This window comes from Xenopus tropicalis, chromosome 1, assembly GCF_000004195.4.
Source record: "Xenopus tropicalis strain Nigerian chromosome 1, UCB_Xtro_10.0, whole genome shotgun sequence".
In the NCBI taxonomy this organism is placed as follows: Eukaryota; Metazoa; Chordata; class Amphibia; order Anura; family Pipidae; genus Xenopus; species Xenopus tropicalis.
This window is the reverse complement of record NC_030677.2, coordinates 151,501,221-151,529,205: the sequence shown is the minus strand read 5'-3', so window position 1 is coordinate 151,529,205 and position 27,985 is coordinate 151,501,221. Positions and strand designations below refer to the sequence as shown.

General features: G+C 39.7%; 2 protein-coding genes across 2 annotated transcripts in view; both read left to right on the top strand.

Annotated features, from left to right (window-relative positions):
- gcn1 (GCN1, eIF2 alpha kinase activator homolog) overlaps positions 1–8,027 on the top strand; it is a 39,988-nt gene extending 31,961 nt beyond the window's left edge. The window contains exons 50-58 of the mRNA XM_012969744.3: positions 47–160; positions 245–475; positions 1,163–1,356; positions 1,438–1,552; positions 3,224–3,320; positions 5,262–5,410; positions 6,169–6,276; positions 7,258–7,476; positions 7,570–8,027. Coding sequence (XP_012825198.2) covers positions 47–160; positions 245–475; positions 1,163–1,356; positions 1,438–1,552; positions 3,224–3,320; positions 5,262–5,410; positions 6,169–6,276; positions 7,258–7,476; positions 7,570–7,695 — 1,353 coding nt within the window. The 3' untranslated portion in view covers positions 7,696–8,027. The remainder of the gene's footprint in view (positions 1–46; positions 161–244; positions 476–1,162; positions 1,357–1,437; positions 1,553–3,223; positions 3,321–5,261; positions 5,411–6,168; positions 6,277–7,257; positions 7,477–7,569) is intronic.
- A 4,900-nt stretch (positions 8,028–12,927) lies between these two features.
- rab35 (similar to RAB35, member RAS oncogene family) lies at positions 12,928–27,959 on the top strand. The gene is made up of 6 exons (NM_203688.1): positions 12,928–13,052; positions 20,433–20,483; positions 24,122–24,245; positions 25,657–25,781; positions 25,876–26,000; positions 27,048–27,959. Exons 1-6 carry the CDS (start codon positions 13,001–13,003, stop codon positions 27,174–27,176), a joined length of 606 nt encoding a protein of 201 aa, NP_989019.1. The 5' UTR covers positions 12,928–13,000; the 3' UTR covers positions 27,177–27,959.
- The last annotated feature ends 26 nt before the right edge of the window (positions 27,960–27,985 follow it).

The window sequence follows — 27,985 nt, the reverse complement described above, 5'->3', positions numbered from 1 at the left end:
ATTTTTGTGCCAAGTAAGGATCAGCACTGTATGATTTTGTTTGTAGAAACTCGATGCTGGCAGCCAGTTGATGCTAATTGATGATCTGCACAGAGATATCCGCATGGTGGGGAATGACTCAAAAGGAGGTCATGTACCAGGATTTTGTATTCCAAAGAAGGTAAGTAAAATATTGAGGTGTCATGTCAGTGCTTCTGGCAAATGAAATGCCCTTACTGATCTTTATCCTTTGTTACTCTTTTAGGGTGTTACCTCAATTCTACCTGTGCTGAGAGAGGGCGTTCTAACTGGGAATCCAGAACAGAAGGAGGAAGCAGCCAAAGCCTTAGGTCTAGTGATTAAGTTGACTTCTGCTGAAGCATTAAAGCCTTCTGTGGTTGGCATCACAGGTCCATTAATCCGTATTCTCGGTGATCGGTTTGCCTGGAGTGTTAAAGTGGCTCTGCTTGAAACCCTGAGCCTTCTTCTGGCCAAGGTAAACCACACAGATAATTATTACAAGTATGGGAAATGTTATCTAGAATGCTTGGGACCTGGCATCTTTCCATAATTTGAATCTCCATGCCTTGAGTCTTCTAAAAATTCAATTAAACGTTAATTAACTCCAATAGGATTGTTTTGCCCCCAATAAGGATTAATTATATCTTACATAGGATCAAGTACAATGTACTGTTAATAACACACAGAGAAAAAGAAAATCATTTTTAAAAATTTGAATTATTTGATTAAAATGGAGTCTATGGGAGATGGCCTTTCTGTAATTCTGAGCTATCTGCTATCTGGGTTTCTGAATATTAGATCCCATACCTGCACTCTGCCAAATACATGTATTTTCTGCTAATGTAAGATACTCTTGATTTTTGCGGCTTTTGTTTTACAATGGTATTAGTTCATTTTCTTGCAACTGGAGAACTAAACTTGATGAATGTGCCATTTCTAATTCGACCTAACAACCTCCCTGTTTAACCTATAAATTTACCATATATTTACACATTTACCATAATATTCATGGTGTTAAACTATAAAAATAAAACTTTTTTGTATTTAGCTTTTTTTTTGTGTATTCATATTTGTGGTATTAATGTTTTTAATGGTACTATTGCTTTAAAGTGAGCTATACCTGTGATAGTTTTTTTTGACGTTTCAATTTTATTTTTACTAGGTTGGCATTGCTTTAAAGCCTTTTCTTCCACAACTGCAAACCACATTTACCAAAGCTCTGCAAGATTCCAACCGTGCTGTAAGGCTCAAGGCAGCTGATGCTTTGGGAAAGCTCATTTGCATTCACACTAAAGTAGATCCACTTTTCACAGAGCTGCAAAACACTATCCGTGTGTGTGAGGACTCTGGAGTCAGGTATGCATATCACGTCATCTCCTGAATCCTTTATCTATGTTACATTTGTTTTCTGGATTGTAACTGTCAAATTTGTTGCAGGGAAACCATGCTGCAGGCTGTCCGATTCATTATTCAGGGTGGTGGAGGAAAGATAGATGGAGCAATCAGGAAAAGCTATGTTACCTTGTTGCTTGGGATGCTTGGACATGATGAGGTAATGTTTACCCAAAAACACAGTGCAATATAACTAGTATTTAGGTAGGATTTACTTGGACAACATTTTGCACTTGATGGACATACAGTGCTTTGAAAAAATATGAATTCCCTTGACCAGTCATTTTACTGAAATACAAATGTGGCAATTTATTTTAACATAAAACAAAAGAAAAACTGAAATATGCGTTTTGCAAAAATATTCATGGTAAAATCTTGGTGCCAGGCTTTGCATTATAAAGGGAAAATTACCTACAAGTTTGCCAGATTTGCTCCTGGTTATTTAGGTTAGTCATATGACAGTTGTGCAGCTTTAAATTATGCCACAAATTGTCTAGAATGTGAACAGGGCTTTGATTGGATCATTGTAAATATTTGACTATATCCTTGAGCTACCCCAGTGTTACTTTGGCTCATTGTCCTGCTGAACTTTCTTCCAAGAGTTTCTTTTTAGCGAACAGTGTGTTTGCTGCTTGATTAGATTTGAAGACTAGATAGAGCAAAATAAAGGGAAAATACTGCAAAAAAAACCTATGTCTGGTAAATATGTAATCATCTGAGTAAAGATGGGCATGCACACACACCGATATTATAGTTTTGTACGATATTTGGTGCTTGTAGGGTGGGAGGCAAGGTGACTGATAATGGCAAAAGCCTTGGATATCGCTCATCTTGCAGATCGACAGGACGAAAATTTATCTGGTTCCTAATGCTGAATTGGCAGATAGAGGTAGAATTCTTTGGTTTCTGCCTGCGTATCTGACAATTCAGCCCTTAACGTTGGTAGAGAATACGAATGAAAGATCGTAATTGTAAAGTGTATGGCCACCTTAAGTTTATCTTTCAGGAAGACAGTGACCTCATACACAAGGCTAAAGTAACAGAGTAGCTCAAGGATGAGAAAGGTGTATGGTCCTGCACTGGCCTAGTCAAAGCTCTCACCTTAAGCAAACTGAGATTCTGTGGTCTTATTTAAAAACAGAGTTGCACATGTATCATTCAGCTAACATTGCACTTACCCTAAAGGTGGCCATACACGGGCCGACTATAGCTGCCGATATCGGTCCCTTGGACCGATTCGGCAGCTAATCGGCCCGTGTATGGGGAGAGCAGATCGGCCTGGCCGACCGATATCTGGCCTGAAATTGGCCAGATCTCGATCGGCCAGGTTAGAAAATCTGGTCGGATCGGGGACCGCATCGGCTCGTTGATGCGGTCCCCGATCTGACTGCCCCATTGCCGCCCACATAATCCGATCGTCTGGCCCCAGGGCCAAACGATCGGATTATTATTTTTTTTACCTAAATGGTCCCCGATATCGCCCACCCGTAGGTGGGGATATCGGGGGAAGATCCGCTCGCTTGGCGACATCGCCAAGCGAGCGGATCTGCTCGTGTATGGCCACCTTTAGTAACAGGGTAATTATACATCCATTGTCATCCATTGATAAGGAGGACCATATAGCTTGTATAGCTTCTAAAAATGCACAAGAGTCACGTGTGCTTCTGAACCATTATATTGGTCACCAATAAGAGAAAACAACAGCCTACTGTGTGGCTCACTATCTCTCAACATTTTGTGAATATCTTATGGCCATTTGTCAGTGGACTTTGGCTCTTTTTGGACTAAAAGCGAACTATTGAAATTGCAGTTTTCTTTTTCTTACTGTTAGGATGCCACCCGCATGGCTTCTGCTGGCTGTCTTGGTGAGCTGTGTGCTTACCTACCTGATGAAGAACTTTCTGTAGTACTACAGCAGCATCTCTTAGGTTTGTATACTGTTCTATCTGTTTGTATAATATCCAAATACCCATCTTTCTCATAGGCTGCTGAGGACACAGGGAATAGTATGGCTTTAGCAGTGTACTCTCAAATCAAAATTGAATTCTATCTAGATGTGGCCTCATAAATTGCTGAATGTAGTTACTTTTATGTAAGTCATTAGTGGTCAGTGAAAGGTAAATTATATTTTATTTGGTTTTTAGATATTTGTTTTTTTAAGGACAAAGCCAAAGTAGACTTAAGTATAGTATGCAAAGTTATTGGATATAATATCCCATTTACAATAACAACATGAGCAGTATCACTTGTTAGAGAACATAAACTGGCAAAAATGGTGGCTTTTAGTCTGAAAAAATTACAGTAGGGCAGTGATCTCCATCCAGTGGCTCGTGAGCAACATGTTACTCTCCAACCCTTTGGATGTTGCTCTCAGTAGCCTCAAAGCAGATGCTTATTTTTGAATTCCTGGCTTGGAGGCAAGTTTTTGTTGCATAAAAACCAGGTGTACTGCCAAACAGAACTGCCATTAGGCTGTCAGGCTACCATTTAACCAAAAATGGACCTAATTTGGCACCCCAGGAAATGTTTTAATGTTTGTGTTGCTCTCCAGCTCTCTTTACATTTGAGTGTAGCTCACAGTTTAAAAAAGGTGGGTGATCTCCACAGTAGGCTAACCATGTGTTACATTTAAATGCATATAAAGCTCTTAATTTTTTTTATGTTGGTCATTTTAGATTTAATACCAGAATGGTGAGCCCAAATCATGTTCTCTGTTGTTTCTCGGGAAACAAATTACATTTAAATATGGTTAAGCATCTTTCTATGTAGAATCTGTGTAAAAATCTATCTATAAATGGTAATATTTGTAGTTTTGAGTTTCTCTAATTGTAATTTTTGAACTGATCTAGTAATAGTCTATGTAACTGGTGAGACCTAAGAATTTACTATAATTAAATATTATGATACCTTGATGAAGAGAGCCCCTGCTGTAGACAACTGTGCTTATTAGTCGGTCATGGACTGGATACCCGAGCTAATTATCTACTGGCCCTGTAGGATGTGGATTAGCATTAAATAAACACATGCATGATAAGAAATAATTTCAGTTATGTTCCACTTGGTTAGATAAAATCCAATCCAGTCTACATCATGTATTGGATCTGATTACTAATCGGCTGTCCATTGTGAGTGTAACGTACAGTAGGCAGGGCTGAACAGATAAATATGTAATTGGAGACACAAAATATCATTGGACAGCAGACAGCATTTCACTGTAGCATCTGTTTTGCATGTAAAAGTGTTAAAGGAACAGTTCAGTGTAAAAAAAAAAAAAAAGTCAAGTCACTGACTTAAGAGGCCCTTTCCCTCAGGAATTTTCTTTGGCTATTGGCTCCAGGGCATGTTCAGTTATTCCCAGCTCAGATTACTAAACACACCTTCACTCTAGCAGCCAATACGTAGATTGCATTGCTGGTTCCCATAGAAACTCAGCTCTAGCTGTCTGCTCCTATTATTTTCTCCTAACCTCCTCTCCTGAGCTCAGCTTAATCATTAGAATGCAAAATCCAAGCAGGACTTTTTATCAAAGTAAGTTCTGCCTGTGTAAGCCTGCATTCTTGATAAAATGTAAGGTAGGGGGTCTTTATGCAAGCATGCTGTTTGCAGATTTAAATTAAAACTTGATAATGTGTCAGAGGGAAATGGCCACAGAGTGCTGCTATTTGTTATTGGAAACTTGATGGTGCTGGCAAACAGAAGGGATATATGCAGTAAACATGATGCCATTTGGGTGGGGGAGATGTGCCCAACATATATACATTAAAGGACATGTAAAGCCTACATTTTCTTACATGTTTTAAATGAATGATCTGACAACACTGTCACTCTAAATCTGAACTGAACCCTGATTTTTAATATTTCACCCATAGCCGATTTTACTGGAATTGATTGGATGGTAAGGCATGGAAGAAGCATGGCAGTTGCTGTTGCTATTAATGTTGCATCCAGAAGGCTCTGCACCCCACAGTTTAATAGTAATATTGAATCCGTGGTCTTCAGCAATGCGACAGCAGACAGGGTAAGGAATAAAGGTGCCATCTGTATATATTGCAGTTCAGATTCTCTTATATCGTTTCAGTCAGCAGACTCCTGCAAAAATGGTCTCATTCCCTGTATGGATGTGTTTACTGCCTATTTTATTTTTAAACTGTAAAGTTATATTTGTTTGTTTTTTTTTCTTCCTTAGGGCAGTGGCAGACGGGGAGATTAGCCGCGGAAACGAAGACATGTCACGGGGCAACTAATCTCCCTGTCTGTCACTGACCTTAAGGGTAATGTCCCATGGAGAGATTAGTTGCCCGCAACAGATCTCTGCTACCGTGGACGATTAATCTCTCTGAAATGCCTTTCCACAAGCAACAAAGGGAATCGCCAGAGACAAAGCATACGCATTGCTTTGGTTTTCTGAAGTCATGTTTTCTGAAGTTGCCTGCAGGAGGAAACTTGCGATGGCCTTTCCATCAGCAATTCTATTTGTTGCCAGTGGAAAAGCATTTTGAAAAGATGGGCAACTAATCTCTCAATGGGGCATAACTATTAAGAGATGTTATGTTATCAGACTGCCACATAATTTAATGAATATTTAATGAATTGTTTGTTAATATCAGTATAAAATCACTAATCCTGTGCTGTATACCTTATGTTAGTAATATTAGGAACTGATTATTTTTTAGGATGATCCATTTTAAGATGTTTGGCACGATTTGTTTTATAGCTCAGTGCAAAATAGTAATTGATTTGGATTTACACTAATCAAAGCTATAAATCTTGTTATAGATTCCAATAGCAGTGAGTGGAATCCGAGGGATGGGATTCCTTATGAAACATTATATTGAGGCAGAAAATGGAAACTTGCCTCCAAAACTAGTAACACTTTTCATGAAGGTAAGTAAAATACTTTGACCTGATGTCCTTAAGTATAAAAGTATTAATTGAGGTCCAATTCATTCATTTTAAGAATTCGAGTCCTCATAAATTACCTTTTTAATTAGATAATTTCATTTTTTAAACAAGTTATACATTTCTGGTGCCATTACAGCTTTAGTTTTAAACCATTTACTTGTTTGTGATGCCTCAGGCAGATTAAAGCTCTGGCACAAAAAGCCGTTTTTAAGATGCCTGCTACCTGCTGCAAATATTTTTTTTCATCAATGTGAATGATAATTTCTGTATGTAAAAACCTGCATTAAGTCCCTGTTCAGTCAGCTTGTTTTGTTTCCCATTAGTGAAAATGGTAAAAATCTTACAATTAGCTTTGGTTAAAGCAGGCCTTTAATATAAAATATGTCTTCTTTATCTTTTGAACCTTGTGCTTTTTATCTAGAATGCCATAAAACAAGCTAGTACAATTGCTTTTTGTCAGAAAAGAAAAAGTAATTATAAATGCATTTCCTTGATTTAAAATATAGTTCATATTTCCTCACCTCGCCCATGAAAAAAGTATACTATAGCAAAGTTTATGTAAAGCATAACAATACATTCTAAAATAGGTATACATTTCATATAATGTTGCTGCTTGAAGATAGCAAGGAACAGCTCTAAAGGATAACAGTTCAAGCAACGATCTTCAACCTTTGACTCTTAGTTGTTGCTAATCTACAAGGCTAGCATTTCCAAAGCTGCTGTTGAGATGGTGTTGTTGTTTAGCTACAGCTGAAGAGTCATAGTTTAAAGTTCCAGTATGGTTTTGTTTTACAGAGCACTGCTGCTTGTTGAAGAAGCTCATATAGTATTAATAAAATGAGCACATATCTAACATTAGGGCAATGGCACTTTTACTGGCATTATTTTATTAAAACATACATAGTAATGGTAAAACACTTAATGTGCTTGAATTCTGACAACTACATTTTTTCCCTCTCCCAGTGTCTTCAGAACCCATGTAGTGATATTAAGCTTGTGGCGGAGAAGATGATATGGTGGGCAAACAAAGATCACTTGCCTCCTTTAGACCTCCAGGCTATCAAACCAATTCTCAAAGTGCTTTTAGACAATACAAAAGACAAAAATACCAGTGTGCGGGCCTACAGCGACCAGGCCATAGTCAACCTGCTGAAAATGAGGGCAGGCAATGACCTATTCCAGGTAGGTGTATAGGAATCAAAGTACAACAACATAAGACTCGTTTTGATGGCATAAAATAACAGTGTGTCTGTTTTGTTTTGCCCTTCCCAACAGAATATTACAAAGATACTGGATACTGCTAGTTTAGAGATGTTGAATGAAAGCTCCCGCAGATCTCTCAAGAAGATTGCAGCTCAGGCTGACTCTACTGAACAGATTGATGAAACTATTCTAACGTGATGGAGACCATGTGCTTGTATGATTGTTACATGTCTGAACATTCATTTAATGGTTTCGTTTTTGAAAATGCACTCGTTGGGTAGTGCAGGAATATTGGCTTACTATTGTTTCTTTTTAATTAAAAGAATAATTAAAAATCAGTTTCTATACCACATCTACAACCAGTAATTTAGTTACTGCATAGATAAAAGTGATGCTTGTGAAAAAATGGTTAAACACCTGGAAGATTAGTGTTGAAAATTTGTATAATGGAAAAAAATGAATGCTATTTGCCCAATAAAGAGTAAATGCAAAATTAAACCCAACTGTAAAAAAAGATTACAGGGACTGTAGATTGTTTGCGTTTGTTTTATTACATGACATTCACTGTGAAACCTGAAGGAGACAGATATTTTTATTGCCCCATGGGTAGATCTAAGGCCTCGGACAGAAAATTTTGGAATCATTTTCAACATTGGTTTGTTGTAAAAAAATACACACCTTTAAAATAGTGTGATTGGCTCTTTGTAATGGATTATTCCAGAAATCACAATGCACAACGTTAAGTTTAGCTTAAAGAATAAGTAAACCTTTTTTTCTATGAGTAAAATTACTCTAAACAGTCCCCAGAATGACTTACCTTTGTCCCAGCATTCTCTGGTTCCTTGACCTGGTTCCTCAGTCAGAAGGTATTCTTTATCTTTGCTTCCTTGTGCAGAGTGAAGCCCCGCCCCCACTTCCTGTTCAGGTCTCTCTTAAAAAAAAAAAACAGCTAATGCACAGACTGGCTCCTGCTGCCTCCAGGCATGTGCAGAAGGCTCTCCACTCCGACAACCTTGTCGAATTGAAGAGAGACCTGAACAGGAAGTGGGGGTTCACTCTGCGCAAGGAAACAACCAAAAAGAATACCTTCTGACTGAGGAAACAGGTCAGAGAGAATGCTGGGACAAAGGTAAGTAATTCTGGAGGCTGTTTAGAGTAATTTTACTCAAAGAATAAGTAAACCTTTTTTTTTTCCTAAGGACAATAGTACTTTATAAATACGTAGTTAATTTGACACCACTTTTTGCCTCTAAATATTCACGATTATGCAAATTGGGTTTAAAATGAGCATAATAAAATGATCATGTGTTAGGCTGAAAAAAAAATATATATATGAGTGAAGAGTGGTTTTCTTGTTTAGTGCAAGAAATAAAAAGAGTTAAATAACAGCAGTCACAAGGCCTACTAATTGGGGGGGGGGGGGGGGGGGAAAAAGGATATACGTCCCTTTTAAAGCTGACCAGGGATTAAATATTTATCCAGAACTTTTGCAGTTGGCAATCACATATAGACTGAAAACCACAATTCATTTATATTGTTTTATAAATTATATAATAGGAGACTTAAGTCAAGGCTACACTCAATTTAAAGTCCACATTTGCTTTAGAGCTGCAGTTTTTTTCATAGTGACCTTTTCAGGAAAAGAACTCTTTTTACCACTGAGGCAATGTTTAACCTTTCCTTATAGGATAACCTTGATAACACAAGTGAGTCTCTTAAAAGGTCAATATCAATACAAAAGGGTTTTATTTTAGTGGAAAAAGGTAAGTGAAGCAGTGTATTTGTTAACCCCGTCATATTCCATCTACTACAAAATACTGCAACTAAATTAGCTTTAGCCATAAAGGATTATTCCATGTATTCAGAAAAAGGGGAGTAGTAACATTTATGCCATAGCCTTTTTTTTTTAAAGGATACTGTTGTGATTTTTATTTCTAAATGACACTGTATACATAGCAAATAATTCACTCTACCATTTAAAATTTTATTCTTGAACCAACACTTTTTTTTTTAAATTTATTTCTATCTCAGTGCATTGTGCCTGAGTCTGAGCTTTCAGAAAGAGCCAGCGCTGCACATTACAATAGCTCTCAGCTTTCAGTAACTGGAGGAGTCCCAAGCCGGACTTGGATTTCTTACTATTGAGTGCTGGGAGCTGTTGTCTTGCTGCCTTCCCATTGTTCTGCTGATCGGCTGCTGGGAGGGGGGTGATATTACTTGCGGCTCAGCAGTAAAGTGTGACTGAAGTTTATTAGAGCACAGGTCACATGGCTGTAGCATTCTGGGAAATAAAGAATATGGCTAGCCCCATGTGAAATTTCAAAATGAAATATAAATACATCTACGTGTTCACTAACTGGCGGATGCTGTGCCTGTCCGTTCACACATGGGCCAGAAGGCAGCATATTAGCATTTTCTCCTTAGGAATAAAAAAAATGCCTTGTGTGACACGTCTGCCTGTGTCTCGCTGTGATAACAGATATGCTCTGTGGGGAATGCTGCTGTCTTACTGCGCCGATTGCTTTTATATAACTAAAAAGGAGAACTAAGTTTACTAGCTGTAAAATCCCTTTGATTCAGTAAGACTTGTTTAGTGCTGAACAGCCTAAACCGCTTTATGGGGAGCACTGGGATTGGTTAAGATGACAATTACATTTCTTCCCTGCATCGCTCAATACTGGGAGTAAATGGTGCTTTTTTTGCATACAGAAATGGTTATCTAAATGCGCAATGTGATTGGAACTCCCCATTCCAGTTCTTTAAGAAGCAGAAGGCTAATGATTTAGGAATAAAGGGAACCTCCACAGAAAAATTGTTTTTGCCTAATTAAAGAAAAAATACATTCCAAGCAATTTTCCATTCAATAAAAAGGATCTAAACCCAAAAAATGTATTGATGTAAACTTAGGCTGCATTCCTAATCACTTGCAATTTACATGCATGTTGTATTTTTAGACTGTCAATACCAGGCTTTTGGCTTAACTGGGAGTCAGCAACCCCAGGGTTAACAAAACAGGAAGTGCATACACAGAAGTCAAGACTGCGTTTTTTCTAAAATAATCTAGTGTTCAAGTAAAAAAAAGAATGCAAACAGAATGTTCATGTTTTTTGCTATAGAAGACTGGCACACAAGCAAATATCACATTGTTCCATTCATTTTTAGTGAGGCTGAATCTCTAGTATTTAAAAAAACTGAGAAGTTAATAAAGTTGCTTAAAATAATTCCTAATGACTTCTATAGACTCGTCAGCTTCTAGTTTCTTAGTTATTGGTTGTGACATTTCATGTTTGGTTTTTTGTTTTTTTAAATCTTGACTATTCAAGTTTCGCTAACATTTTTACTATTATACCCAATATACAATTGCACTGTTTTTGTTTTTTGATAACTTGTTGCTAGTGTTTTAAAATCATATGGACAATCCCATGGGATGGGCAGGCAAGTTCCCTGTGTCATTTGCCACCTATTGCACACAGTGCGCCATGAATCTTTCATATTAAGGAGGTATACTGCAGTACAATGTTTCTTGAAAAAGACATTGCAAAAGTACACTGTCGATAGCTGAAAATACAGCAAGCTAGGATTAGAATAACTTCATGTCCGCTTCAATCCACTGTTCATTGACACTGGCCCTAAGACATGTTTTATTGCAGCTGTGTCCTGTTTGATGTATGTTTAAAATATATTAAAATAGAGGTTGAACTTACAGAAATGCATTTACTTTTGTGTAAGAAAACAACAGATCCTACACTTTTTGCCATTAAAAAAAAAAAAACAATTTTTCCCAAAATCTTCAGGGAAAATCACAGCTTGTTTCTTATGTGGTTCTGTACAGGTTGGGAAAGTCTATGTCAAAAATTACCACTGGGGTTTTGGTTTACTTTTAATTCAGGAGTGCTCAGGAAGAAGACATTCTGATCCAAATCTTATTTTTTGATATATTTACTAACATGTCCAAAGCGTAATTGAATGCGATAATCAAAGAAAGATATACAAAATATTGTATAATTAATATCTCTCAAGCTCAACTACACAACTCCTTAAAGGAATTGAAAAAAATCCTTGGACTGCATTGTTGTAGAGGTATCTCCCAGATTCAAGCAAACATCAAAACAAACTTGCAACTCTGATATGTTCAGGAATAAGATGCACCTTAGAGTCTAAAGGTCCCCATACACATTGAGATTTCCTCACTTGGCGATCTTCACCCGATATCCCCACCTACAGGTAGGCGATATCGGGGAGCCAAATGATCGAATTATATTGGCGGCAATGGGGCATTCGGTTTGGGGACCGCATCAACAAGCTGATGTGGTCCCTGATCCGACTGAATTTTCTAACCTAGCAGATCGATATCTGCCCAATTTCAGGCCAGATATCGGTTGGGCAGGCCCCTCGTTTTTGCCCCTACACGGGCCAATAAGCTGCCGAATCGGTCCAAGGGACCAATATCGGCAGCTACTATCAGCCCGTGTATGGGGACCTTTATTAAAAGGACCTGCTTCAGTCCATTTCACTCGTAAATTTTCCCATCCTACCATATATTGTGTATTTCTGACACTAATGCTTTACTGAAATTGTTTGCAATGTGCCTTGTTTCAGATGAGTTTCTCTAGCATCCCTAACAGAAGGGAACATGGTTTTAATATAGTAAATTGTCAGTTCTTCTAAAGTTTGTTTGTCTTTAAAAAAATCCAGCGTCACTATACGGCCCAGATGTATGAGCTGATGCATAACCCATATAACTTCTGCCCATGGCTTGTAACCTATGGTAACTAGACCAGGCAGAATAGGGTGAGCTAATAACTCCTCTCATTAAACCAGCAGTCATTGACTGTAGTACAGATAAAATTGTACAGACAATTACAGGTTTCTTTAGGCCAGCTAACAACCTGAGGTAGCCAGCAGCAATCAGTGTACTTACTTAGAACCACTTGTTTTGCCATCAACACCTAGAGGAGGCCAAAGTCAGTGGCTTACATGGACTTTCTGTAGCTTCCTTCAACAAGTTATAAATAATAGATGGAGTTGCTGGAGTTTTTTTTTTAGTCTTTATCTTAACATTTTTGTCAAGTTCAAATTATACCCACAATGGTTACTTTTAAGACCTTGTTAATTACATTACAGTTAACGAAGAGCTTTTGTGACCGACTGTATGTATGTACACTTCATGCAGTATTTGGTAAAGTGTTCTGAAAAAAAAGTGATAATTTACTTCAATAAGATTCGTTTTCAAATTGAAATAAAACCATAATAAATGCGTAGCTGCCAAGCAAGAGTGGAGCCAACTAGCGGCACACAAGATGGCGACCGCCAGGGTGCGAGTCCGGCTCACGGACACGCAGCCCGGGAACGCGCACAGGTGGGGCCCTCGGATGACGTTGTGCGCCTGCGCATTGCGCTTGGGTTCGCTGTCACTTCCGGCTGTTTGTCCGGGAAGCGGATTCGGTCGGAATAGAGCGCGCGGATCCCGGGACCGGGCCTCACATTTGCACAGGTCGCCACCATGGCCCGGGACTACGACCACCTCTTCAAGTTGCTCATCATCGGAGACAGCGGTGAGAAGCATTTGGGGGTTGAGGGAAGCTGCATGAGCTGGGGAGGCCTGGGAGGGATACGAGCAGAGAGAAGCAGCACAGAGTGGGATGTTGTAGGATTTGCATTCATCTCTCTTTCATTATTTAGTTGCATATTTGTCACCGGCGCTCTTAGCAACGCTGCTTGTGTCAGCTCCTATGTGTGTGTGTGAGACCCGGCAGCGCCCAGTAGCTGCTCTTGTGCTGGGCACTGTGACGTCAGCTGGCTAGCCGAGGATGCTGGGAGTGGAAGCATTCTTGTAGTTTTTAGGGTTGTGAGCTTGACAGATTTTAATTGTAGTACTAGAAAACTGTAATGGCAGTGAATTCTAATTCACCAACCAACGTCAGACGCATTCACGGGTCCCAACGCCACTGGTTTGGGCAGTAGCCACAGGTGCCCTGGGTTGCCTTATAAGTCAGGCAAGGAGATATCCCAACCTTCTCACTGACTGGGTCATGCCACTCGTTTCTGTGGCTCCCATTCATTCTGGGACATATGGATATAAAGAGCTGTACTGCAATAGCAAATAAGAATAATGCATAGCTGATGCACAGGAATGTGCTGGCAGATATACATATTTAGAGTTGATGGGGGTGGCTCATATATGGTTTACCTGCTGTTATTGATTGGCAGCTCCAAGCATCTCCATACAGTGGAAAGTGAGAGTTGTTGTTAAAGACAGGAATAAGCACTGGCACTGGGCGCAGGTACAAGCAGGGCAAGCTCTTGCAAAGATATTGTGAACGTGCAACATTTCAGAGCAGAAAAGCTCCTTTATTTTCTTGATAAAGGGGCTTTTTTTTTTTTGCTCCGAAACGTTTCACGTCTGCAATAACTTTGCAAGGGCTTGTACCTGCTCCCAGTGCCAGTACTTATTCCTGTCCGTGATTGCCCTGAAGGGCGCCAATCCCTCCAGCTTTTGTGCACCAAGCTCTTCTCTACCAGAGTGCCAGGGTGTGTGGGTAAGGTCCTCCCTTTTACAGTTGTAGTTAAAGAACACCAAAGAGAGCCTGTGGGTTGGACTTGCCTGTAACTGGAACTATTTTGAAGAGCCTATACAGCAGTTCATAAATGGGTACTGCCCACTAACTGTCTGTGTCCTTTTTGTACTCTGTAAAAAAAAAAAAATAATAATTTTAGTTCAGTAAGCATTAGGGTGCCTGGCTCAACCTTCTCCAGTCTGCCTGACTGTTGTGTTTAATCTGCCTACAACTAAACTGCAAGCTCTGCCCTTAGTATCCATCAGGAAATAGTTGAATGAGGTGGCAGCAGATGTCACTGGAGAATGCTGCGAGTCTGTGCTGGTCTCCCCATACCAAAGATAATAATCCAAGCCATGGAATTTATATCACTGAAATACAATGACTATAACATGTAAAAACCATGTAAATCAAAAAACATCTAAGGTCCTTGTTAGAAAAAAATATTCTAAGTGATTGTTGGCTACTTATTGCTGAAGTTTCTTTTTAATTAATTGTCTCCAGTTTGTGATTTTAGCTATTAAACTTATTCTTTTACCCATAATAGTAGATCTTATGTACCTTTGTTGTACCTCCCTTTGTTGTGACTGATTTCCTAGCAGTAGTCCATTAGGTAATCTAGTTATGTACCTCGCAAGGACCAAACAAGAAGTAGCATCTCCCCATTAGCTCTGTTTAAATTAAGAAATAACAAAAAACATACATTTTTTGTGATTAAAGGACAAGGAAAGGCTAAGTCACTTGGGGGTGCCAAAATGTTAGACACCCCCAAGTGACTTTAATCGCTTACCTTGTACCTGGGGCTGGTGCCCCTGTTAGGAGAAAATAGCACCAGCCCGGGGTACCTGTAGCGGAGCGCTTCCTCCTTCCGGATTCGTTTTGCAACGACTAAACGACAGGCGCATGCGCAGTAGAGTGAAAAACCTGCTTTTCACTCTACTGCGCATGCGTGCACGAGCGAAGACGGAAGGAGGAAGCGCTGCAGCTACCCCGGGCTGGTGCTGTTCTCTCCTAACAGGGGCACCAGCCCGGGGTACAAGGTAAGCGATTTAAGTCACTTGGGGGTGCCTAAAATTTTGGCACCCCCAAGTGACTTTGCCTTTCCTTCTCCTTTAAAGCAATAGGTAAAAATTATGTTCAGCCCAAGCCCTGTTCATTTTACTAATTTTTAAGGACGTATACTGCCCCTGTAAGGATGGCCATAGATGGTCATCAATCACCTGTCACCATGGTAAGAATGTACCAGTAAATTATACTCCTCTAAATATGGAAGGATTGTGCTTAAAAAGGTTGGGTTTTGGACTGATGAAATTTCCCTAAAACCATACTAGTCCCGCCCATCTGTTCCACTTCCTGCCAGCTGAATTCTCTGGATGTGCAGGGGAGCCGGCGGCTCTCAGTACAGGCACTGTAGGATAGGAACCAATCAGCAGCTAGGCTGACCTGATAGGGAACTGAAGCCTGTTTTTGCTTGTGTGAGTGCAAGGCTGTGATTGGCTATCCCCTCCTGCTTTGCTACTGGCAGGGACTTTTAGGACACGCCCACCCTTCATTTGAAACAATGATAGAGAACTGATAGGGTCTGTAGGGAGCTCCAATAAAGGGGCCATTTGTACAGATGGTCAGGATTAATGTTTAGCCCAAAGTGAAACCAGCACCATATATTATTCATAATTGCCTACAGGATTAGGGTTTTTCCATTTATACTATGTCTCCTTTGAGGTATCCATCCAATAGGTCTGTAGAGAGTAAGGAAAATACTGTGCAAATGACTCTGTACTGGATAACCAAGTAAAATGACTTAAAGGGGAAGGAAAGGCAAAGTCACTTGGGGGTGCCAAAATGTTAAGCACCCCCAAGTGACTTTAACCGCTTACCTTGTACCCCGGGCTGGTGCCCCTGTTAGGAGAAAATAGCACCAGCCCGGGGCACCTGGAGCGCAGCGCTTCCTTCTTCCGCCTTCCACTTCCTAAACTGCCGGTGGCCGGGCATGCACAGTAGAGCGAAAAAGCCGACTTAAATGTTTAAGTTCGGCTTTTCACTCTACTGCGCATGCGCGCGCAGCGAAGCCGGAAGGAGGAAGCGCCGGCAGCTACCCCGGGCTGGTGCTGTTTTCTCCTGACAGCGGCACCAGCCCGGGGTAAAAGGTAGGCGGTTAAAGTCTAACATTTTGGCACCCCCAAGTGACTTTACCTTTCTTTTTCCTTTAAGTAATACAGAATGTCAGCTGATAGCTTTCTGTTTGCTACGTTGGGCAGAACTGAATTATCCCTTCACCCATTTTATTGGCAGAAAGCATACACTTACATGTAATAAATGCATTGGACTATAATTTGCAATTATGGTTCTAGTCTTTGGCCTTACAGGGTGCACTGAGTTGGCTAATAGGGGTTCTAGTAGGTGGTAACTGTCATATTTGGGATAGTGTTACCCTATTTGGCTTGTTGCCTCTCTAGCCAAATAAACCAGGGATGGGTGTGTTGAGAGTTCAGGTCAAGATGGAATGTCCTTATTTGTATAGCCACTTTTTATGTGGCGGGGGCATTTTTATAGCAATAAAATCAATATATTACCATGGGGATTTTCTGCAACAAAAATTCACAAAAACTGATCAATATATTGACAAGTCTACTCTGATGCTCTTTTTTTTTTTTTGTAGTAAGCAGTTGTACAGACAGTGGGCACCCATTAGTTTGAAATCTTAGTGTTAGAGGTGTATTCGTATACAATAAACCTCAAAACCTATCCCAAGCTCACTTGCTAGAATAGAAATAATTTTACAGAAGACTGTTGTTCTGTGCACTTCTCAAATACAGTGTATGTTTGGACTGGACTGTAAATCTCCTTCAGTCCATTCTCACAGTGCACTGTATTTACAGTTTATTTCCACCTGGGTACTGTAAATCGTTTTTTGTTATGTGACATAGGTTAGGGCACCAGATGGAGCGCCTGTGGTAAAGTAACTCTATTAATAATGTAAACTTTGCAAGCTGATCCTTTGAAGTATGATTTCAAGTACATTACCCTCAGCATGTTTCCCTGTAATACATGAGTGCCAATTATAATGCATCAACCTACCTGTTAGACTGGCATGTAAAAGTGCAAACACATTTCAAACACCATTAAAGGAGTTGCTGAAAAGATGAGCAAGATTCTGGATTATCTAGATTTGTATTTGTCTTGCACTAGGCTTTTTCTCTTTTTTGTGTTTTCTTGTTGGCTAGCAGGAAATGAATAATTGTTTTTTGGGTAATATATCTTTTGTGTGGCTGTTGTGTTGTTAGGAAGGCCTTGGCTCATTCCTGATTGCCTAGTTTTATCTGATGCGATAATACTATCATACATCATTCACCTTGGATTTTAATTGGTTTATTATGTTGGATTTGGCTTTAATATGGCTTTGGTTGGCTTCAGCCTACATTCTTTGCTTGGTCCATTCTGCTGCTTATATTGAAAAGGCCTATGCTTGCATAAAATCCATCTCTAGTATCAGTATTTTTGCCATAGAACTGGGACAGTTGCTCTGTCTGAATTATATTAGGACTCGCAGTCATTATGCATGACTTGAACATTTTATTGTTTTTGACAGGAAGGAGGTAAAGGCTGATGATTTCTAGGAAGTACATGACAGAAAAATACATCATGACAGAAAAAATATATCATGATAATTAACATTAATTGCAAGTTTTGTAAATCTAATTGATGTTGAAAGGAGCAAATGATTATCCCAGTGTTCTCACCAGGTGTGCAGATCACCTGGCATTTTTTTCTTGGACACTCACACACACACTAACACATTTCCAATGGTGTAAAAATTTGTAAATGTAACTTTAGTTGAAAGCAATCTTTCTCTGTCCTCTTCTTTTGTTTGCCCTGGTTGCTCTGACAAATGTAACAGGAGCCTGCTGAAAGTGTTTGCAATATACATCAGTTAGTTTAATATAATATGGTTTGGAATGATGAGACTAAAAAAATTTAACAGTAGTCAACTGTCCTCAGCCTGCCTTCAGCCTGCATCCTCCAAATCCCACAATCCCCTGCATATGTGATGTCAATAAGGAATATAGTGCAATGCACTGTGGGTTATGTAGTTCCTGCATGCTGTCCATAATCTGTCCCTCCTCTCCTGCCATGATTTCAAACGATGCAGAAAGAGAACTGTTTTGCAGCTGTATTTCAGCATATAAAATGGTATTTATTCATACTTTTTGAAGGCCAGATTACAGTGATAGGTGTATTAGGGGTTTCTCTGTTGTGTGGGGCTCTTTAACAAATTTTGGTTCAGAAGCTGGAGTTTTTAAAAATTTGCAGCCTGAAATAAAGGGCCAGATATATACTAATTTCAGTTACAAATAACATGAAAACCAGTAAAAATATGTAACTAATATATATTGGAAAGTAGTTTAGAATCACATTTTCTTTTATTAGGCAAAATTTTATTTTGATTGACTGATATCGTTGGCAGTCAAAAGTAGAATAATCTTATAATCACCTTTTAATAGTTTAATTAGACAGTTGCAAAAATGTACAAAAAAAGAACAGTTGACAATTAGTAGGCCTTCTATTCACAGCTAAACCACAGAAGCTAAAGAGAGAACAGAAAAGTGCTGCTGATAAAGTGTGGGGGAGACTTGTGGCACACCTCAGTGACATTGCAGTCTCATTGTCACAGGCTGTGTTTTTGTAAACTGTTATTTAAATTTTTTATCTCCAGTGCCCCCCTCCTAAATTGTTTTAATGTAATAGACATTGCTTTATTAATAGGCAAGAGCTGTCAAGATATCTAGCAATCACCATCTCTCATGTTGTGACATAGATGAGATGTCCAAAAAGAATCAAAATCATTAGAAATCGGTGACATGCTGCTCTTGTTGCTCAAACACATAGGGCTGCTTACCTGTTTGTGGTATGTTTTGAATGATTAGAAGAAAGGCATTTGTTACTCAAGAAAAAGTGCTTGGTCAGTGGTACTGGAATCACATGAATGAAAGAAAAGCAGAAGTGTAAGAACAGCCTAGTTATACTGACTTTGTTTTACATCATGAATGAGTTTCCTTTTTCCTCAAGTAGCAAAAATGTATTCCAGTTTCACACACCTCAAACAGTCTGTCAGAATCTTTCACATAGCTTATGACACATGGACCACATTTACCCTGTAATTAAAGGACCAGCAATGTCAGTAAATGACATTTAGACCAATGCAGTCACTTGTTAAAGCATTTTCTTTAGAGTTTAAGTCTTGGCTTATGCTGTAAGACATTTGTATACATTATGTGTTTCTTTGGGTAATGGAATTGTTTCAGACTTCTTTCTGGGTTCAGATCCATTTTTGCAGTATAAATAGTAAGCATAAAGTGTCCTTGTGAAACTAAGCTCATAATACAGGGTTATTTGGTATGAGCTTACATTGTTGCTCTAAGTTTAAGGCAACTCTAAATTCCTGCATTTTTGGGTTACTTAATAACCCAACTTACTGGTTTATTAGCAGCAGTATATATATATCAGTAGTATATCCTAGAGAAATAAGGTTCCACAATCAAATTCTCAACTGTCAGTGAAATAGACACCACACGATGGGAAAGCATAATTGAGGAGGGACAGACCATGAAAAGACCATTTTCTTCAGTTTACAAAAACCCTAGGAAAAATGCATTTGGATTCATGTTTGGTGGTCAAAACTACATCTCACTGTACAAATATTATATAGTACAAAGCTCTACACTTAATTCAGGCATGTTGGAAAGGTTAAAAATCCTTCAAAGAGATGAGTAATAGTAAAATATATTGGATAATTGTTTTACTTTGCTAGAATACTTAAAAAGCTTGTAAACCACCAAGATCAGCAAATATAAGTGAAGTATATACAAAGACAAAATCAAGTTTAATCCATATAGCCTTAACTAATAAAGGGACATGTTCCCATAATTCTAAATGAACATATTTGGAGATTAAAGATACTTAACAGTAAAAAATGGACTCTAATGCACTTGTAAGTTTTCCATTATTTTATGTGCTGAACAACCCCACACGCTTTTGTACGTCCTGCTCCTTATTATTTTTCTACCCATGGTCTTGTACTTGTTTAACGTTTAAAAAGGGTTGTATATTTTAAGCATAATGTAACAGCTACTGTAATTTATAAGTCTAGTAGAATAACTGATAAGATCTGTGACCATGTAAAAGCACCAGGCTGAGTGCTTTTATTAAGATAAAGGAATTCTAATGTGATTGTACTTGCACCTGCTCCCTAGTGACAACAGAGAGGGGCAGACTCGGGTGTATAGAATATATGCATATTTAGCAGAAGTTGGGGCAAAGGCTAAATTACGTGTGAGCATACAATGTTTCTGGCACTAATCAGCCCTGTTTCCTCCTTAGGTGTTGGAAAGAGCAGCTTACTTCTAAGATTTGCAGATAACACATTTTCAGGTAAGTTTCTTAAACAGTTTTAAAGACCTACTAACTTCTACATTTGCAGTTTGGGTTAAGGCACATGGGGTAGTTTGGCGTCCTAAGGAAATCATGGTCCTTGAAGTGTCAAGGCACCCCATAATACCCCTTACCCTTCCCATATATTTGGGGGGGGGGGGGTGCATTATGCTGTCCATTGCTTAAGCTATGTACCTGACAATGATCAAATCCGTGACATGATGGTAACACAAACAAACAACTGCTGAGAAAAAAAAATGTGTGTCTTCCTGCTATATTACAGTGAAAACTCCCTCTTTACTCAATACCTTGTGCAAAGCTGCAGCTCACGCCTCAATCAGGCCCCAGTGCCCCCTGAGTTCTCCTCATTGGGCCCAGCTGACCAACCCACAGCAGGCCCTTCTCCTGCAGGGGCCCCAGTCGATCAGGCCTCCTCTGATGCACCAGCTTGAGCCGTCTTATTATCCAATTTCCTATCTGGCCTCCAATGTATACCTCAGTTGGCCTCTTCAATTGACAAAATGTTGGTAAAATTGTCAGATATTCCAGCACCTTTAGCTAAGCACAAGCAGCGTGATAGTGGTAGGTTGGACTCAGCCCTGAGGGTCCTTACTTCAACAGGGAGGTTTGCTCCCCTCTTGTTTGGGGCACCATTTCGCACCTGTCCGCCATACACATCCCCGGAGTGTCAAACTGGGAGGTGGATTTCTTAAGCATACACTGGGGAATGGTAACTTCACCTGGACATCTTTCAGCTTCTAGTGGACCAGTGGGGAACACCCAGATCAACTTGATGGCCACCAGGCACAACTGCAAAGTCTCCCTTTGCAAGGTGTTGGGATCCCCTGTTGGCTGGAACAGACGCAATGACTATCAAGTGGCATTTTCAGCTGGCCTATGTCTTCCCTCCTCTTCCCATGCTTCCTCAGGTACTCAAATAAGCAGAGAGGCTGCCACTGTCATACTAGTGGTCCCATGATGGTCCAGGAGATCCTGGTAGTCAGATCTTCTGGCCTTTTCTCTGGAACCTAAAGTTCTGCTGCAACTGAGAGACGACCTCCTATGTCAGGGCTGATTCGGCACCAGAACCCACAACTCTTCCCTTTAATGGGATGGCTCTTGAGGCCTCTATTCTGAGGGGAAAAGGATTCTCTGAGAATGCCATCCAGACTATGTTCCAAGCCCGTAAACTCTCTACCTCCAAGATTTACCATAGAACATGGAACTGTTACTGGGCTTGGTGTGACCAACACAACCTTAATTTTTGGGAATTTAGCATTCCAACAGTGCTGGATTTCCTTCAGTCAGACTTGAACCATGGCCTCTGACTTGGCTCCTTAAAATCTCAGGTATCTTGGTCCTTTTCCAATAACACATAGCCCTCCATAATTACATATGTACCTTTCTACAGGGGTTTCCTGGATCACCCCCCCCCCCTTTCAGGCACCCAGTCCCTCCCTGGGACTAAAATCTTGTTAGTCGTTCAAACCTCTTGATTCCGCTGTTCTAACGTGGAAGACAGTCTTTCTGGTAGCCATATCTTCCATAAGACGTATCTTTGAGTTGAGTGCTCAATCGTGCTCACCACCACTCCTAATCTTTCAGGAGGACCGAGCAGTACTTCGCACTGCCCCTGGGTTTTTGCCCAAGGAGGTTTCCTCTTTTCATATTAATACAGATATCAGCCTTCCCTCCTTCTGCAGAAACCCACACAATGAGAAGGATTCCAAATTACATCGCCTTGATGTTATTACAGCGCTAAAGATCTATGTCTCACGCACTAGATCCTTCAGAAAGACAGATACCCTGTTTGTGCTCCCTTTGGGCCCCAAAAAGGGTCTGCCTACTTCCAAGACCACACTTATCTGCTGGATTAAGGAAGCAATTAGGCGGTTTTAGTTGGTGAAAAAGAGGATGCCTCCTCTACATTTGCGGGCCCATTCTACCCGAGCATTCTACCCCCGGAACTTTCTTGTTCAGTTTTTTATTTCACCATGTGTGTGAAATAGTTATTATGGTATTCCTGTTTGAGTTCTTTGGGAGTAACTGAGCCCTGTTGGCTAAGCAAGGGGATAAAAGGCGAGAGGGAGGCGCAACAGTTCTGACATCACTGCAGTGTCCTGCCTCCTGTTGGTAGAGGCCTTTTACCCCCTACTGTTCCTGTGTCCCCCTAACGACTATAGAGAAAAGGATTTAATGGTTAGTATACAAATCTTCCTTTGTTGGTTTTAGAATAAAATGTTAAATGGTAGAGTGAATTATTTGCTATGTAAACAGTGTAATTTAGAAATAAAAAGTACACCATAAAAATCATGACAGTATGCCTTTAAAACAACTGATAATGTCTGAGTCATGTGGAACTTTAAACTACTAGGTTTGAATAAACATTCTTTATAAAGGTTGTCTTGGTTCCTTTTCCAGTATTGAAGTTCTGTTTACTATAATTTTTGGATAAATGAGGCATTTTCTTGTCTGCGGAAATACAGTAGCATGTATGGTTAAATGGATTTTATTTTTTTTTTAAAGTTTTTATTTTTGCATTTTTCAACTTAACATAAAAATACAAAAAGGACAATAATCAGAGGGGAAACAGGGTGAAAGAATAAGGAAGAGGAAAGAGGCAGAGTGTAGAGCTGGGGAGATAGGAACCAGTTTATCTTCATTGTTGTGGTATACTGTCTATGGAGTTTTCTGGGGTTTCATGGAAGATCAACCAAGGGCCCCATATTGAATGAAATTTTTTTGGACAACCACGTGCGAGGTAGGTCAGCTTCTGGTTGGTAAGGGTATTATTTACTAGAGTTCTCCAGAACGGTAGGGTTGGGGGGACCAAGGATTTCCATTGTAAGAGAATGGCTTTTTTGGCATAGTATAGAAGCTGGTGGTAGCAGAGTCTGGAGTGGTGTGTGAGACCTAGGTCCTCGGCCACTCCCAGTAGGCAAACAATTGGTGATAGAATCCGGGGAAAGCTTAGGGCATCAGAGATGTAGTTAACGATTTCTCGCCAATAGTTCTGCACAGCTGGACAGCTCCAGAACACATGCATATATGAGCCAGTGTCTCGGTCATATTTTATACAGGTATCTGGGGTGTGGGGGAACATCTTGGAAAGCCTGTATGGCGTAAGGTATGTTAAATGGATTTTAGCTGAACCTCAGCAGCGGACTTGTAAATTTGTCTTCTGCAAGTTATTGTAAGGAAGGAATCAGTTTTTATTTTGTCCGTCTCAAAACTTGAATTTAGATTGTCTCTCACAGATAATGATGTAGTAACCTTGCCAACCACTGCCCACCTTAAATGCCAAAGTGAAGACAAAATCCCCCTCAAAATGTATGAGTTATCCTTTAAGGGTGAAGACACACTGAGCTTACTAGTAGCAGGTACTTTTTCACAGCTACTAAACACCAGAAAATACCTTGCCTTAGACAATAATGAGAATTGCCTCTCTATTATTATAACAAATTATTATTATTAGTAGTATTATCACACATTGAGCCATTATCAGTAAATGATCAGCATTGTCTATTTTAGTAGCTGCTACTAGCTATGTGTCTTTACACATGCTGTTGTACTATCTGTTGTTTACTTCTGCTCATGCTTCTAACTGGTTCATTAGTTTTAATCTTTTCCCTTTTTAGGCAGCTATATTACAACAATTGGAGTTGACTTCAAAATCCGGACAGTAGAGATTAATGGAGAGAAGGTGAAACTTCAGATTTGGGACACTGCAGGGCAAGAAAGATTTCGGACCATAACCTCCACGTAAGTCTCGGCTGCTTAGTTATTTTTTATGGTGTAACTTTTTGATATCTGCTATTATATTCATGAAAACTTCCCCCTAAGAAGTCACATCATAGATACTGAGATCAGAAATGCATAGATTATCAGGATTTAGATATAGTCGAATACCAAATTTGATTATGAACTTTGATTTGCTTATTCAGATTAGTGTGAAATATTAATTACATCATTCAAAAAAGTCACTCTCAGTTGCTCAGTGCTTTAAAGGGGAAGGAAAGGTAAGTTTATTGGAAGGTGTTTGGCACCCCCCAATGGCACTTCCCAACCATAGAATCGGAAGTGAAGCCATCATTGATCATGAGTAACATCATATCTGAAAGTGATGGGCAGGTGGGGGAAAGTGAGGCAGGGAAGCCTACTTTGTGAGCTATAAGCTACACTCATAACCTCTTCCGCAATTTGTACCTACAAGCACCTATTTTTGTGGGTAAACTACAGGTACCTGACCCACTGTAGGACTAAAGGTACAGATATGGATCAGTCAAGCACTCAGGATTCAGTCGAACCCTGGTTTAGGTCCATCTTTAGTATGCATGTGTATAAGCAGATCTAGTAGTTAGCCTAGTAGGGCCTTAATCAGCATCTTAAAGGAAAAATAAAGCTTAGCTAAAGAAGTAGGCTAGAAATGTTGTACATTATGTCTTGGGCTTCTGTACCAGCCCAAGGCAACCACAGCCCTTTAGCAGGGAAGATCTGTGCCTCTAAAGGTGCCCCAGTAGCTCGACTTTTCTGCTGATTCGCTGCAGTTGCTCTGTGCTGCTGTCACTTACTGAGCTTAGTGAGCAACTCACAATATACTGTATATATAGAATATACAGTAAATATCACAATATAAGGCTGATTAGCAAATAATACAGATTAATAGTACATGGCTGCTTTGAAACCAGTTCAGTTAGTAGCATCAGACATTAATAATCAGCCATGTACCATTTGCTTATCTGCTTGATAATTTGTGACAAGCCCTACGTTTAGCTTTTCAGCAGCTGAACAGAGAATGAGTGTTGCTAACACTTCTTTTTCAATTCATAATTGTTACCCCCTTTACACTGTTGTCTGTGCAGTAAGTTCAGTATAAAGCGTTTCTACCTACATTTATTTTAGGGTTTAGTTATCCTTTAAATCTGCCCTTGTATGGCTAGCTTAAGGAGCAAGTAGTATGAAAGAAAATGTGTTTGGTGCTCATGGAACTTCGAATAATTATCTGACAGACAGTTGTCAAAGTTGCAAGGTCCTTGATGGAGCAGATCCTATTACTAGAGACTTTTGGCTCTCATAGATCAAATAATCTGTCCTATTAAACCAGAGGCTAAAATTCTGCAGCTTTATAAATGTCGCAGCAGGTCTGCAATGAGCTTTGGTCTCTTTGTTACAGGTATTACAGAGGGACCCATGGTGTCATCGTTGTTTACGATGTGACCAGCGCAGAATCATTTGTCAATGTTAAACGATGGTTACATGAAATAAACCAAAATTGTGATGATGTATGTAGAATATTAGGTAAGTTTCTATTTTAACTTTCTAATTAACATCACTCCAATATAATGTTGGTGGGGTGGCGAACATTTATTTATTTGTTTTCTTATTTATTTAGTGGGTAATAAGAATGATGACCCTGAACGGAAAGTGGTGGAGACAGAGGATGCCTATAAGTTTGCTGCGCAGATGGATATCCAACTGTTTGAGACTAGCGCCAAAGAGAATTTAAATGTTGAAGAGGTAGGTCAGTTGCTACCTGCATTATACTCTGCTACATTTCCTGCTGGAGATTTTAGGGCACTGCTGCTTTTGTGGCACTGGATTGTGTAAGGGACCACATAAGAAAATAGCTGCAAAATGATTTCAGGCATGCAACCCTTATCTAAAGCAGGGATAATCCCAAGAAATGTGGTAAGGCTGTCAAGTGGTATGTAAATTAGATTTTTTTAAGGAGGTTTTCCCCTTTTTAAAGGGTGAAAAACACTTGTTTTGACATTCAGTTAGTGTCTACACCTTTTGTACATAAATCCATCTAATCTGCCAAATATATGTATTTTTTACAGACATACAGGATGCCTCAGGTTGAGAGGAAAATATGATGGTCTACCTCTCACTCATAGGTAGCATTTCCCTACTCTCTTAGGCTGACACAGCATGGGAAATGCTTAAATGGCATGCATAATGGCATGAATATTTTGTGCTTTTTAGAACTGATCCCAAGCCATGGCTATAAGTCCCTAACGTGCCCTTTCCAGAGTCAGGAAGGTGCATCTTGCAGGAAAGTGGTTCAGAGGGATTGTTTACATTTGAGTAAATGGAGATTGTGATCACTTGGGGGGCCATTTTACCAACGGATTTTCATTTATTGTTCTGATTTAGATTTTTTAGGGCTAAAAGTCGCTGAAGTCACGTAGAAGTCAATAGTAGACTTCCCTTCCCTGGTTTTTCTTTGCTTCTAAACTTTGATTCTGTGTTTTTTGTGTGACAGTTAAAAAAGTTGAGGTTTTGGTGCAAATAAAAAAAAAAAAAAGTCGTAGTTACCACTTTTCTGTGACTTTTTCCCACACATACACAAATGTCAGCCATTCCTGGAGATGAGTTTATTTTTAATGAAAAAAAAAGAGAAAAGTTAGGGTTTGCTGTAGCTGCACCAAGGGGCAGATTTACTAAGTCCGTGGCATTTCTATTCCTTTACATTCAGCAGTTGCTAGTAAAGGGGTGGGTTTTTCAAATTGTTTTTAGAAGTGTACACTTTTAGCATATTTCTAATTTCTCTTTCTTTTCTAGATGTTTAACTGCATTACTGAGCTGGTCTTGCGAGCAAAGAAAGACAACCTAGCAAAACAGCAGCAGCAGCAACAGAATGATGTGGTGAAACTAAGCAAAAACAGTAAACGGAAGAAGCGATGCTGCTAGGTGCAGGCACAGCACAGAGAGGCTGCTCTCAATCCGAACATTCGCTCTTGGAACAAAGAGTAGTAGTGCCATGGGCAGTGCCCAGCTTTCAGGGGTTGGGGCATATTCTTAGTTATGTGCTGTTTATTTAAGAATTTTCTCCAAGTTTTCTATTGAGGCGCTGGCACCCTTTTTATTGCTGTGCCAAGAAGGTGTTGTGGATTCTTGTCATCCCCTGCCACCCCTGCTCTTCCAGAGCGTCTGCTAGGAAAGGACGGATGCAGTGCCTACCCTATGGACTGATTAACAAGAGTCTGTACATACTGTATATTGTGTTAACCAGCCTCACTCCCCCCCCTGCTGCTTTCGCTTACACCTTATCGCCAGTCTGTCATGTGTGAATATGAACTGGTCACTTTTTAAAGTTTTTAGAACAGATGGCGTCTTAACTATGCCCTGCCCCTGGTTTCTTTACTACCTGATATGGTAAGATGGACCAGGCCTTGCTGTTAATTCACTTCTCTGCCCCCTTTCCTCACCATATTTAAAAACATGCTAAAAATCAACCATGCAGCTATTCCATTGTCCAGACCAGGATTTACGACTTCCAGCGTAATTCTGTTTTTAAACAACGGGTGGGTGGATCCCATCAATATTTCCACCTATTCAAGAACCATGTGAATTTAAGTAAAAAATTATGGAAAAAATCTGCCAAATTTTTGTACCATCTTGTTCATAAATAGGAACGAACTAATAAAATGTGAACCTCCGGGTCCTGATTTAAAGACAAAAAGAAAAAAAAAATGTAAGCATTGTTTGTGTAGCAACTG

Excerpts from the sequence above, each read along its gene's own strand:
- rab35 (NM_203688.1), top strand. The coding sequence starts at position 13,001 with ATGGCCCGGGACTACGACCACCTCTTCAAGTTGCTCATCATCGGAGAC. Across the intron at positions 20,484-24,121 it reads TGCAGATAACACATTTTCAG|GCAGCTATATTACAACAATT; the intron begins GTAAGTTTCTTA and ends TTCCCTTTTTAG. Across the intron at positions 24,246-25,656 it reads TTTCGGACCATAACCTCCAC|GTATTACAGAGGGACCCATG; the intron begins GTAAGTCTCGGC and ends TCTTTGTTACAG.